Below are 15,305 nucleotides of genomic sequence, written 5' to 3'. Positions count from 1 at the left end.
ATGTTTCCATTATTTTTTTGTGTCATTTGAAAAGGCAGATATTTGTCATGTATTACCTGATGCAATGTGGTTCAACGGGTATGTAATTGTGAAGATGAATAGGTACTAATAATATGTCAGGTGTAAGTGTAAACAGATGTGTTCAGTGATGCGTACTGATGGGTGTGGAACATTAGAACAGTACACCAACTCAAAATATGTTTGAGATAACAAGTCAGGTTCTTGTGTATTGCAATGTTCTTTTGATAGAGGATGGAAGTTCTTGTTATTATAAACACTGCTGATTCTTGGCTTCCTCAGAAGCACAGAAAGTTTGTTTTAGTTCAGGTTCCTTCCAAAAAAAATTTTTTAATGGTGTCTGTAAAATTGACAATGAAATTCTGCTTAGAATCCATTGGCTTCACAGATACCCCTCTGTAGTCTATGAAACCATCAAATAGTATTCATTGTATAGGTTTAAGGAGACAGACTTGTGCTAAATCCAGTTTTTTGCTGTCTTTAGTCATCACTCTCAATTTAGAGGTAACCCGCATATCTCTTCACTTCAAATACCACACCCGAGACTTGACCCATAATCCCAGTTTCCATCTGCTCGCCCATAAGACATAAAATGCTCTGCATTATTCAAAGAGAATTGTGGTCCTCCCAGGCTCCTAATATTCTTCAGCTAATATACAGACAGACTCAGCACTCTTGACTTCAGAAGAATGAGGGATTACTCCACTGATGTATTCAAAGTAAATGTATGATCAAAGTATGTATATGCTTTTATATACTACCCTGGATTCATTCCTTGTAGGCATTTGCAGTAGAACAAAGAAATACAATCGAATCAATGAAGAACAATACACTAACAATAGCAAGCAATTAATGTGCAAAAGAAGATAAACTGTGCAAATACCAAGAAAGAAAATAATAATAATAATACTGAAAACATGAGTTATAGATTCCTTGAAAGTGAGTCCATTAGTTGTGGGATCAGTTTGGGGTTGAGGTAAGTGAAGTTATCAGGTTCAAGAACCTGATGGTTGAAGGGTAATACCTGTTCCTGAAACAGTTATTACCCTGAAACACTGAAATGTAAAAAATTATAAAAGGAATTTCAGAGAACATGTTGGGATGATATTTTTCCTGGCTGCGATGCGTAGAGTCAAGAGTCATGGTCTCAGGTAATGGGGTCAGACATTTAGGATGTGGATTCCTTCACCCTTGGTGGAGTTTTCTGGTCGAGAGATATGTTAGAAGCTCAGTTGCTGAGTATATTCAGAACAGAGATTGATACATTTTTAAGTGTAACAGGAATTACAAGATATGGGGTTGGTACAGAAAAATGGCACTGAGGTAAAACCTCATCCATGCTTTTAATGAATGGCCTTGGTATTTCTGTTCCCTTTGTGTCATGTTTCCCAACCGTGACTGTACTTAAGAAATATTTATTGGCTGTAAAATGCAGTAAATATTCCAAGACAGTGAAAAACATATACAAGTTTGTTCTTCTGTTATTGCTGATGCAGCTTGGTGAGCCATTGATCTTTCTTGGTTGACATTGATGGACGAATCCATCACCGGGAAGAAGCTCGCGCAGTGACATAACAATGAGTTGGTAATCACTGGGAAGGGTGAACTCAGGTTCTTAAAAAGCTCTGCTGCAGGAAACAAAAAACAAGCTGAGAGTTCTCTGCACTGTGGCCCCATTCCTATTTATCTTAGAGTTAGTACAGTGTGCACTTGTGGTGAGTAGGCGCCAGATTTAAAAGCAAGCGGGACCTGTTGAGATTTTCTGTGGAGCCTGGGATCATTTGGGCTATTAGGCACTTGGCAAGGGCCAATAATAAAAGCCGTTAGGTTTAAGCAGAATGGCAATTGTGCGAGCAGCCATTGTGGGAGTAAAACAGGGTGGGGAACTGAGGCTTTGGCTCAAGAGGCTTCAGCAAGAAGGGCTAGGATGAGGTTTCTGTCAAGTTTCTCATTCTTTCTTTATTAATGCCTTGCTAGAGTAGAGAGAATGGATTCGAGGTCAATGGTGTGCTTGTCATGCAAGATGTGGAGATAGCCAATCTTTCTGATCTGTAAGAAGTGCATCCTGGTGCCGCTACTTTCAAGCTGTGTGAGAGTGCTGGAGCGGGATGCCATATGACTCGTTTAGGAGAACAAGGAGATGATAGATGGAAGTTGTAGGATGATAGACACTCCTAAGTTGCGGGAGACAGGTAACAGGATGACTGTCAGGAGGTGGAAAGGAAACAGGCAGATAATGCAGAACACCCCTGAGGTAAGCCTCCTCAGTAACAAGTATACTGTTCTGGATACTGTTCTGGGGGTAGGGGGTAGAACATACCAAGGGAAAGCTGCAGCGACCAGGTCTCTGGTCACAAATATGGCTCTCAAATATGGGAAGAGGAGAGATGGTGGTGAAAGGGGATTAAATAGCTAGGGGATAAGACAAGAGGTTCTTTGGATGTGAAAGAGACACCCAGATGCTATGTTCCCTCCTAGGTGTCAGGATCAGGGATGTCTCAGATAGGGTCCACAGCATTGTTAAGGAGCAGCCAGAGGTCATGGTTCATTTTGGTACCAACAACATACATAAGACACGGAATGAGGCCCAGAAAAGTGAATATAGTGAGCTAGGTAGGAAGTGAAAAAACAGGATCTCAGAGGTAGTGATCCCTGGCTTCCTGCCTGTGCCACATGCTAGTGAGGCTAAGAATAGAATGTTATGGCAGGTGAATATCCAGTTGAACAATTGTTGCAGGGGACAGGGTTTCAGATTTGTGAATCATTGGGATCTCTTCTGGGGAAGGTATGACCTGTTGAAAAGGAGTGGGTTACACCTGAACTTGGGGAGTATAACTATCCTTATGGACAGGTTTCCTCGAGCTGTTGGGGAGGGGGATAGGAACTGGAGTGATAGGTCAGAGCACAAACAAGAGAAAATCTGCCAATGCTGGAAAACCAAGCAACAAACACAAAATGGCGGAGGAACTCAGCAGGCCAGGCAGCATCGAGTGCAGTTGATGTTTCAGGCTGAGACTGTTCATCGGGACTCATGAAGGGTCTCAGCCCAAAACGTCAGCTATATTTTTTTCCAGAGATGCTGCCTGGCCTGCTAAGTTCCTCCAGCACTTTGTGCGTATTGATAGATCAGAAGATGGGACGGTTAGTATACAGGTAGATGCAGTGTATAGAGAGACTGTTAGGAAGCATAGGAGGTGTATAGGGCATAATTGCAGTCAGTTGGATGAGTTGAAGCATCTACTTTAATGCAAGAATTATCAGGAATAATGATGATGAACTTGGAGCATGAATTAATACATGGAACTATGATGTTGTGGTCATTACGGAGACTTGGTTGTCATAAGGGCAGGTATGGCTGCTGGAGATTCTGGGGTTTAGATGTTTCAAAAGGAACAGGGAGGTAAGAGATGTGGGAGAGTTGCATTGGTAATTGGGGATAGTATCACAGCTGCAAAAAGTGAGGACATCATGGTGGCATCATCTGCTGAGTCACTGTGTGGGGGAAGTCAGAAGCAGGAAGGGTGCAAACACTGTATTGGGAGTATTCTATAGACCTCTCCAATAGTAACGGTAAAAGATCAGGAGACAGGTTTTGGAAAGCTGCAAAAATAACAGGGTTGATGTCACAGGTGATTTCAACTTCCCCAATACTGATTGGCATTTTCTTCATGCAAGAGGTGTCAATGGGGTGTAATTTGCTAGGTGCATCCACGAAAGATTCCTGACACAGTATGTGGCCAGGTTGACAAAAGAAGAAAGCCACACTAGATCAGTTATGAGGCAGTAAACTTGGTCATGTGATAGATCTCTCTGTGGGCGAGCATCTCAGAGACAGTAACCACAACTCCCTAGTCTTTACCATAGGCATGGAGAGGGGTAGGAGCAGGAGGTATTGGAAAGCATTTAATTGGGGGAGAGAGAATTATGATGCTGTTAGGCAGGAACTTTGAAGTGTGAGTTGGAAAAATTCACGATGGAAATGCGGAGATTGTCTTGGGAGCACTTGCATGGGGTTCTATAAGACTGTAAGATATAGGAGCAAAATTAGACCATTTGGCCCATCGAGTCTGCTTCACCATTTCATCATGGCCGCCCCAATTTTCCTCTCAGCCAGTCTTCTGCATAGGTTTGTCCCATTGAGGCAGGAAAAGTGTAATGGGGTGAAGGAACCATGGTTAACAGGAAATATGAAACATCTAGTCAAGAGGAAGAAAGAAGCATACTTAACATTTAAGAAGCAAGAATCAGACAGGGTTCTGGAGAGTTACCAGGTAGCCACAAAGGAGCATAAAAATGTGAACAGGGAGATAAATAGAGCGAGGGTAGGACCAATTAGGGATAAAAGATGAAGCATGTGCCTAGAGTTGGAGAATGTAGGGGAGGTCCTTAATGAATAGTTTGCTTCCTTCGTGATCTCTGGTTTCCTCCCACCGTCCAAAGATGTACTGCTTATTGTTAAATGGCCATTGTAAATTACCTCATAATTAGGCTAGTGTTAAACTGGGGTTGCTAGTGGCATGGCTCGAAGAGCGGGAAGGGCTTTTTCTACACTATCTCTAAACATATAAATACAGCTTATTTATTTATTTAGAGGTGTGCTGGAACTTCTGAAAATGATTAGGATAGATAAGTCCCCAGGGCTGGATAGGATATACCCCAGTGATATATCCTCACTGTCCACAGTAGTAGTAGTACCAGAAGATTGGAAGGTGGCAGATGTTATTCTGTTGTTGAAGAAGGGTGATAACACTGGGAATTAACAGACCAGTAAGTGGTAAGAAAACAATTAGAGAAGATTCTTAGAGACAGGAATTATGAGTATTTGGAGAATAATGGCCTGGTTAAAAGTAGTCAGCATGGTTTTGTGACACAGGTTGTGCCTCACGAGCCTGATTGAATTCTTTAAGAAAGTGACAAAACAGATTGATGAAGGTAGAGCAGTGGGTGTGGTATGTATGGATTATAGTGAGGCATTTGATAAAGTTCTCTGTCATAGGCTCATTCAGAAAGTCAGGAGGCATGGGATCTAGGGAATCAGTGTGGATACAGACAAGGTTTGTTCCCAGAAGGCAGAGGGTTGTTGTAGATGGAACGTATTCTGCTCGAAGGTTGGTGACCAGTGGTGTTCCATAAGACCGTAAGATATAAGGAGCAGAAGTAGGCCATTTGGCCCAGCGAATCTGCTCCGCCATTCAATCATGGGCCGATCCAATTCATCCAGTCGTCCCCACTCCCCTGCTTTCACCCTGTACACTTTGATGCCCTCAAGAACCTATCTATCTCTGCCTCAAATACACCTAATGACTTGGCCTCCACAGCTGCTTGTGGCAACAAATTCCACAGATTTACCACTCTCTGACTAAAGTAATTTCTCTGCCTCTCAGTTCTAAAAGGACATCCTTCAATCCTGAAGTCCTGCTCTCTTGTCCTAGAATCCCCTACAATGGAAAATAACTTTGCCAAATCTAATCTGTTCAGGCCTTTTAACGTTGGAATGTTTCTATGAGATTCCCCCCTCATTCTCCTGAACTCCAGGGAATACAACCCAAGAGCTGCCAGACATTCCTCATACAGTAACCATAGGGATCTGTTTTTGGACCCTGCTCTTTCGGATTTTTTTTCTCAAGTGACTTGGATGAGGAAGCAGAAGACTTTGCAGATTGCAAAGTTGATGCTGTTGTGGCTAGTGTAGACGGTTGTCATAGGTTACAACGGTAGATTGATAGGTTGAGAAGTGGCAGATAGAATTCCATCCGGAAAAGTGTGAAGTGATACATTTAGGATGATCGAATTTAAGAACAGAGTACAGGGTTGATGGCAGGATTGTTAGCAGTGTGGAGGAACAGAGGGACCTTCAAAGGTCTCAAAGGTACATTTAATGTCAGAGAAATTTATATAATATACATCCTGAAATTCTTTTTCTTCACAGCCATCCACAAAAACAGAGAAGTGCCCCAAAGAATGAATGACAGTTAAATGTTAGAACCCCAAGGCCCGCCCCAGCTCCCCCTCCCACGCGTAAGCAGCAGCAAAGCAATGATTCCCCCCCTCCCCCACCAGCAAAAAAAAGTATCGGCGCCCCCCCACTGAACACTCAAGCGGCAGCAAACATCAATAAAGACACAACCTTGCAGTACCCCAAAGGCTACTCGTTCACCCAGTAATTTGACATACCACAGGCTCTCTCTTTCTCCCTACCTAAGAAGGGAAAAAGAGGTGTCTCCACTTCAGAGCAAGAGGGGAGACATACGAACAACTTGCTGATTAACAATGTTAAAAATCCGTTGCGTCGCTTTTTCCGAGCTCTGTGCCGAAAGAACTCAGGTCTCTGGGCACACAACTAGAGATAGACAATAGGCAATAGGTGCAGGAGTAGGCCATTTGGCCCTTTGAGCCAGCACCACCATTCACTGTGATCATGGCTGATCATCCACAATCAGCATCCAGTTCCTGCCTTATCCCCATAACCTTTGATTCCGCTATCTTTAAGAGCTCTATCTATCTCTTTCTTGAAAGCATCCAGAGACTTGGCCTCCACAGCCTTCTGGGGCAGAGCATTCCATATATCCATCACTCTCTGGGTGAAAAAGTTTTTCCTCAACTCTGTTCTAAATGGCCTACCCCTAATTCTTAAACTGTGGCCTCTGGTTCTGGACTCACCCATCAGTGGGAACATGCTTCCTGCCTTCAGCATGTCCAATCCCTTAATAATCTTATATGTTTCAATAAGATCCCCTCTCAGCCTTCTAAATTCCAGAGTATACAAGCCCATTCGCTCCAATCTTTCGTCATATGACAGTCCCCCCATCCCGAGAATTAACCATGTGAACCTACGCTGCGCTTCCTCAATAGCAAGAATGTCCTTCCTCAAATTCGGAGACCAAAACTGCACGCAGTACTCCAGGTGTGGTCTCACCAGGGCCCTGTACAGCTGCAGAAGGACCTGTTTGCTCTTATACTCAATTCCCCTTGTTATGAAGGCCAGCATGCCAGTAGCTTTCTTCACTGCCTGCTGTACTTGCATGCTTGCTTTCAGTCCCAGGGCACACCGATTTCCTGCAGGCACTGACCTCGAGTCCACCTGCCTCTAGAGCCATGAAATCCCGAAACTCTGAAGGCGAGCTAGTCTTCTAGGCCGCATCCTTGGTGCTTGGCATATCGAATAACAACCAGTCATGAGACCCCAAGAGCAGGTCCCATTCCTGCAAAGGACCAAAGTCAGCGTGTAACTCCAGGTCACGGTCTTCAAAAGAACCCTGAAAGGGAAAAAATAGAGACATTAAAGATAGAATTAGAGCTGTTTCCGAAGATGCAAGCAAAGGAGTTGCCATTAGGCACCATCGTTTCCCATGTCCAAGTTGCAGTTCAAGTTGATAGAGTTGTTAAGAAGGTGTATGGTGTGTTGGCTATCAAATTTGGTGGACGGTTCTTCATTACCTCTTTGTCTGTTAATATAATTGGTTTCCCCTCTCCCACCAACCAAAGTTTAAACTTGCTTTCTGTCAATAAGAGGAATTGATTGCCAGGTTGAAAATTGAATGGTATATTGTATTACTCTGTATAAAAGAGTGGAAGGAATTGTAATCTTATTACTGAAAAGCTTTCTAAGTCTATAAGTTTTGCTAGAACCTTTCTCTGCATTGCCTTGATCCTTATAAATCTGGCTCCTCATGGTACATGGTTCAAAATTTGCTCTGAACAGGCTACCCTTCTAGCCACCATCTTTTGTAAGGAAGATGTGGTGCCTTTAAGAAGGACGAATGACTAGTAGTGGTTAAACCTCTGTGTGCAGTTTTCATCAATAGCTTGGCGAATGTCAATACAATCGTTGACAGCAGATAAGATCAAAGCTTTCATATCAAAGGGGGAAATGCCAAATATTCTCTTTACAGCATGCAGGTGGCATGCGTAAGGTTTGAAATGTTGGAATTGTGCACATCGATAATTGTTTTCACTAGAACTGCATTTTATACATTCCTTTTGATAAAATACAGCTGTCATTTGTGGCTGAGTTTAAAAATGGTTCACAGGGGATCTTTTCTATCAAAATTTCAAAGATTTTATACGGCTCACTTTTGGCAATCTGTCAAATCAGCTCTTGGTTGACGTTTGCAAAGAAGAGCAATGAGGAATCTTATCAATGACAATATATGTAACCCTCAATTCAAACCTTAACCAGAGTGACTTGCTCCAAATTGAATCAATCCATTTTTGTTTTCAGAGTGTTATGTCTCTGTGCAGTGTAGATTTCCTTTGCGGGTCAACAAGAATAAAGCTATAGTTTGAGAATCTTGTCAGGTTATTTGCATGGTTTTGGTAAATTTTATCTGTTGAGGTTTTATTGGTGTTTAAAATCATCCTGGGGCAGTGGTGGGTTGTTTATGAGTAACAACATAAGCCACGAAGAATTTGGTATCTGCCACAAGCTGTCAATACACTCCATAATTGCAAGCTTAAACAGAAACGAACACCCTGAACTTATTTTTGAACTACTTTTTGCCATAGCCATATTTTACATAAGTCAGTATTAAATTGGTTTTTAAAAAATCACCACTGCTTACAAAATGTTATTGAACCACATAAAGCAAATGAAACTAGTAAACATAAAAATGCGAAAAATGTGAGAAGACTCATTAATTTATGTATGATATTATGTCAGTATTTGTCCAATCATAAGATGTCATCAATACTGGAATTGCCTGACATCTGGCACGTACACAAAACCATAAATTTTAGTAACTGCTCTCTTTTCACAGATGGTGAAATAACTGGCACACTCATGGTCGGGTTTCTGTACAAATATTGTCACTCATTTTCAATTTTCACTTAATTAGCTTGCTTTCAGGATTGTAGACAAGCAGCACCTGTGGAAAAGAGTGCAGTTGACATTTCGGGTCCAGACCTTTCAGCAGGACCTGCCCGAAACATCAGCTGTACTCTTTTCCATAGATGCTGTCTGGCTTGCTGAGTTCCTCCAGCATTTTGTGTGTGTTGCTTGGATTTCCAGCATCCTCAGATTTTCTCTTGTTTGTAATTTCTACTAAAATCATTTCCTATGAACCAATAGACTAATGAATAAAGCATCCAAACTCATCAGTGCAGAAACGGTTTTGTTTTGGCTACTTAAGTAACTTGACTTATTAAGATTAAAATTTAGAAGTAAATTTCCAGCCATTTCTCAAATTAGATAATCCTCGACATGTGAGGATTGATATTGTATACACATCAGGAATTGTTTTGCACCACAGTCACTTCTAACACTTGACTACATTTTGTGTTTTTGGAGCATTCATTTACAATACATTCCTCCACTTTTCTGAACTTGAGCCAGGTTAGAATATTGATCCTCCAGTGCTGCAAGTCACCACCCACCTTGGTATTGTAGCGGTTAGTGAGACACTATTACAGCTTGGGAGTTCAGAGTTCAATTCTGGCACCGTCTAAAAGGAGTTTGTACATTCACTCCGTGACAGGATGGGTTTTCTCCGAGTGTTCCAGTTTCCTCCCACAGTCCAAAGATGTACCAGTTAATAGGTGAATTGGTTATTATAAGTTCTCCTGTGATTAGGCTAATGTTGAGTAGGTGGGTTGCTGGGTGGTGGAGTCCGTTAGACTGGAAGGGCTGTATCTCTAAGTAAATCAAAAGAAGTAAGCTCATGTATCAGACATATCTTGTTAAATCTCTCTGGCTGTGAGACAGCCGGATTTCTTTAAATTTTAAGTAATGAGGAGGTTGCCATGCATATGTGAAGCTCACTATCTTATTGAGTGAAGGATCTTAATTTTGTGTACAATATAAACAATACCAAATTTTGTATTTTATGCATCAATTTATTGAGTGAAAATTGATATTCTATTGTCAAGGAAAACTATTTAATGGGCTGTATGGTTAAAATGATTTGATTCCTGATGTTATTTACCTGTTTCTTCCTGGTAGAATTATACATATTCATTCACCTGTGAAACTTACTTCCTCTCAATTCCTCCACTAAACATCAGCATCAGTAGTGCTGGTTCGTACTCTGAGAATTATAGTAGAATTAATATTGTCAAAGTGATTCACACAGCAATTGTGATGATTTAATATTACCATCATTTCCACAGAGCAATCCATCTGTAAGCTTTATTACGTCCTGCTTACTTTTGTCATGGGGCAGTATGTCATTTCAAGTTGATAGACCTAGTTGACGGGAAGTCCCAGAATGATCTGAAAAGAGAGAATAGGTAATAAGACAGATGACATTCCCAGGTAACATCGTGCCTAATTAAGATTTCCTTTGATCTTTTTTTTCAGCTGCCGAAGTCCCTATTACCAACTGCAGTATGGAGGAATTTCAATGTGCTTATGGGCGTTGTATTCTTGACATATACCATTGTGACGGTGACGATGATTGTGGAGACTGGTCCGATGAATCGGATTGTGGTTAGTGACTATTATATCATTACTGCGAACCTAAAGTTAGCAGGCAATTGCAAACAGAAGGAAATGCATCTCTGTTTAACTCCTTGCACTAATTGTAGGGCAAACTAATGTGATATCTACATCACCTTGTTATTTTTGCTTGAATGTCACCTGAAACATGAACATCGATAGCAGTGACCTTTTCAAAAAATCTCTAGTTACCAGAAACTTTCGATGGTTGTCAGTTTGGTGTGTTTTCTGGTGATTTCAAAATGCAAAACCCTTGCAAACCCCTCAAACCTGCTATACCATGATATAGAGTCTTAGCTCCAAGCATCAACCATCTCTTTACCTCCACATATGCTGCTTGACCCACTGCACTCTTCCAGCAGTATGATTTTTGCCATGTCAAGATATTTAATTTCCACTTCCTTTTGTGCATTGTATTGATGAGATCACACACAAAATGCTGGAGAAACATACAGAAAATGCTGGTGCAAGTCAAGCAGCATCTATGGGGGGGAATAAACAGTCGATGTTTCATGCCGAGATCCTTCATCTGGACCTGATGAAGCAGCTCAGCCCGAAACTTCGACTGTGTATTCCCCTCCATAGATGCTGCCTGACTTGATGAGTTCCTCCAGCTTTTTGTGTGTGTTGCTCAAGATTTTCAGTCTCTACAGAATCTCCCGTGTTTATTCTTCATATCATTCTGTTTAGCTGTAACTTCAGGCAATGATGAATCACAACCACGAAATGCCTGATTTTTAAGCTTTGATGTTTCAGATTGTAATTAGTGTTACTTTCCTCAAAATAGAGCAGTATTTTATCAATGAAAGTTATGAAGTCACTGCTGATCCTATGAAACTACCTTCTGAAAAGCGCTGTAGAACTAATAAGACTCCATTCCACCTTAAAAATCTCTTCTCCCGGTCATTTAATCTGATCATCCATTCCAGTTAGCCCCACCCTCACCCCCTCTATCTATTAATGCATTGAAAACACTTCAAACCATCTTTTATAATGCTGCTTATGTTGTAAATACATGTTGGTATTTATTGGGGGGGGGCACGGTAGGGTAGTGGGTAGCACAACACTTTACAGTACCAGTAACCTGGGTTCAATTCCCATCGCTGCCTGCAACAATTTGTATGTTCTCCCCATAACTACCTGGGTTACCTCCAGGTACTTCAGTTTCCTCCCATAGTCTAAACACCTATGGATTTGTAGGTTAGTTGGTCATGGTAAATATTCCAAGATTAGGCAAGAATTAAATTGGGGGATTGCTGGGTGGCGTGGCTCAAAGGGCCAGAATGGCCTGCTCCATGCTGTATCTAGATAAATAAACAAACACACTTTTATTCCATATCTGTACTTTAACTTCTAACTTTACTTTTATATCTTGTTCTTTATCATTGTTGAATGTTGTTATTTTTGCATTTCTCGTCCTGACCAACACACTGCAGGAAGTTTCTAATGTATGTAAATGCAGATGGTGAATAACATTGAGTCTTGATCCACGATCCTGAGATTTTCTCAGCAGCTCTAAAGCAGGAGTTCCCAACCTTTTTTATGCCATGGTTCCTACCATTAACCGAGAGGTCCATGGACCCAAGTTGGGAACTCCTGTTCTAAAGCATATTGTGACAACTAGCTATTTATTTTCTAATCTACTAACACTAGCTAATGCCGTCCACAAAGACCACAAGTTATGATCTTTTTGGATAACAAGTATGCATTGTTTTCAATTAGAACAATAGAAAACAGGTTCAATTGAAGGACAAATATATTTGGCTGGCTGTGTTAATTGAGTAGGAATGTAAATTTGTACCGTTGGAAGGTGACATGATGGGTAGGTGAGAGAAGTATTATGAAGGCAACCGTAGAGCTGCTCTGCATTGATGTTGCTTTATCCTGTTGTTCGAGAAGAACACCGAGCGCAAAGGACTGAAGAGATGTAACCTCAAAGTAAAGCAAATTGGAAGTTATGCCATTAAAAAGGAAAGCTTTTCCATTTAACGTGTTTCACAAGTGCATTCTCACCATTTGCCAGTAGAACATTGCTACCCAGCTTAGCATCATGATGCAGTAGTATTAAGTCGATAGCATTGTATGTAGAAAGGTGGAGCTAGGCACGAATATTCATACACTGTAACAACAAACTCAGTGATACGTGTTCAATGCAGAGCAGAGTCTCCCTGGGTTAGAGAAAGTTGTTCCCTCAGTCAAAGAGAGGGGAGACAGCAGCTTCCATCATATCCCAACAAGAGGTGATTAGAAGGATTATTGGATGTGAATGGTTTGTCAACACTAAGAGTGATGCCCAGCAATCGCACTGATCCCCAGTAATAGCGCACACTCACTCTGCCGGCTGGGGTGCAGTCTTGAGCCCCAGATCACTTTGGCCACGTTCTCAGTCTGCCCACTCAACAGCAGATCGAGTTCCCAACACAGCAACGTTCAGCTCAGCGACAGAGTGAATGGCTTTTATTAAAATACAATGGAGGATGTAGTTGCGAGTGTTTGTACTACAATGAATAGGTGCTCAGCAGGGTGGTGCTGATCAGATAGCAGTTTTAAGAGTTACCTTGTGATGGTATGGTTCAACGATGCCACACTCATTTGGGCATGAATGCTGGATACTTGAGTTCACAGTGTTGTTCCTTCAGATCTGTCCCGTATTCCCTTTAAAGCAAGACTGTCAAGGTACATTTTGTATCCTTGCGATAAGAACGTAGTCAGTCATGAATTTATGCGAGCCAAGTGCCAAAAGTTATTGAAAGCCATGGAGCCCCAAAGTATGCAACAAGATTAATTTTGTTACACTATATGTCCTGTACACATGTCGTGACATTGAATAAGGGTGGAAGATTCCATATGAGCATTAGTTTAAAAAGATCAGAATTTCAGTTTGTGCGTGAGAGACTCTTTTGTGATGATGTGGTCAATATGCTTGAATTAACAGCTGTTAGTTTAAATTTGATGAATTGTTTGCCAATGCGAGAAACAGAGCTTATTCTGCTTAACTTGATTTATAGTTTGCTACAGCCAGTAATTTTCTTTTTCCTGTATGTAGGCTGCAGTAGACAGAAACATTCAGTGGCTGTTTAAAACTGAAGCGTTGAACCACACAGAGCAATTTCAGTGAGAGATGTGATTAGTAACATAATCTTGTAGTGGGGTCTATTATGGTAACAAGAAAGATCCAAGTAATTTGAAACACTTGCCCAGACATTTTGAGGTAATTATGAAATAATAAAACCTGACTTTAACTTGTGGGCTGCATGTGGTCTACAAACTGAGGTAATATTTTATTCCCTTAGTGTGAAATGGCTGTTAAGGCAGGTACCAGATTTCATTGTTTCTATTCAGTAAATTCAACATACTTACCCCTTAAATTTAAATGTTTGTCACCTTTGGTGCCATATCCATTACATCATGGATGAATTATACCACACACGTTGGTAATATTTTGCATACTAATACCACCAGCCGCACCAAACAGTATACTCTTCAATTTTCTCCCTGGGTTGCTGTTGGTTCTCCGCATCTGATCTGTGCCATAGCCATTCCACTGAGCTACTGACCGCTAGTTCTACTGACAGAGCATGATACTATTTTTAAAAATGAAACTGTCCCCTTCATCATGTGAGGAAAGCGCATACTTTGTTCCCAATAAATTCCTGTCATGTGATTCACATCCGCACCACGGATTATAAACCCGGATGATATCTGGCAGCTGTATCCGAACATTTCTCTGTAGATGCTTAATCCACGAACATAATCAAGAAAGCTCTGGTGCCAATTTCTCTTCTATGGTTTAAAGAAATATTTTATGTATTACTCAAAACAAATTTTATAGAGTTTATGTTGTGAGAATCAACTTTGGAGATTTGATCATCTTTGACCTATTTTTATTTTTACGTAGCAATACAGTGTGTGGTAGGCCCTTATGGCCTTTCGAGCCATGTTGCCCCAGCAAACCCCGACAAGCCCGATTGGGACAATTTACAATGGCCAATAAACCCACCTGGTATGTCTTTGGGGTGTGGGAAGAAACAGGAACACCCGGCGAAAACCCACAGATTCTATGGAGAAGGACATAAAGAGATTCCTTAAAGAATGACACCGGAATTGAACTCCGGAGCATCCCAAGATGTAATAGCATCACATTCATTGCTATGGTGCTGTGGTGCCCTTTGATCTCAAGATACCTGATCTGACTCTTCAGTTGTATTTGTACAGTTCAACCCAATCCCACATCTCTATGTCATCTGTATAAATAGAAGCAAATTCAACATCTAATAATTTCACTCAGCTGTAATCACCGGCTAGCAACCATTTTAAGGAATTGAGATGGAAAATATCTCTATTTCTCAGTTCATAAACATGAGAAATTCTGAAGATGCTGGAAATGCAAAGCAGCGCACACACAATGCTGGAGAACTCGGCAGATCAGGCAGCATCTATGGAGGGGAATAGACATTTGAAGTTTTGGGCTGAGACCCTTCTTCAGGACTGGAAAGGATGGGGGAAGACACCAGAATAAGAAGGTGGGGGGTGGGTGGGAGGTAGGAGGAAAGGAGGATAGCTAGAATGTGGTGGGTGAAGCCAGGTGGGTAAGAAAGGTGAAGGGCTAGAGAGGAAGGAATCTGAGAAGGGAGGAGAATGGACCATAGGAGAAAGGGGAGGGGCACCAGTAGGAGGTGATGGCAGGTGAGAGGAGGTAAGCGGTCTGAGTAGGAAATAGAAGAAGAGGGGAGGGGGAGGGATTTCCTTGTTCCAGAAGGAGAAATCAGTATTAATACCATCAGGTTGGAAGCTACCCAGCTGGAATATAATGTGTTGCTTCTTCATCCTGAGGGTGGCCACATCGTGGCATAAG

At 41.5% G+C, this 15,305-nt stretch overlaps 1 protein-coding gene across 4 annotated transcripts in view; it reads left to right on the top strand.

Moving 5' to 3' along the window:
- The window catches only part of lrp4 (low density lipoprotein receptor-related protein 4), a 457,879-nt gene that overhangs the window by 316,843 nt on the left and 125,731 nt on the right, over positions 1-15,305 (top strand). For all 4 annotated transcript variants that reach the window (XM_063061778.1, XM_063061777.1, XM_063061776.1 and 1 more), the window contains exon 6: positions 10,313-10,441. In XM_063061778.1, coding sequence (XP_062917848.1) covers positions 10,313-10,441 — 129 coding nt within the window. The remainder of the gene's footprint in view (positions 1-10,312; positions 10,442-15,305) is intronic.

The sequence above is a fragment of the Mobula hypostoma genome, chromosome 11 (assembly GCF_963921235.1).
Source record: "Mobula hypostoma chromosome 11, sMobHyp1.1, whole genome shotgun sequence".
Classification (NCBI taxonomy): domain Eukaryota; kingdom Metazoa; phylum Chordata; class Chondrichthyes; order Myliobatiformes; family Myliobatidae; genus Mobula; species Mobula hypostoma.
This window is presented reverse-complemented; position numbering and strand designations above follow the sequence as displayed.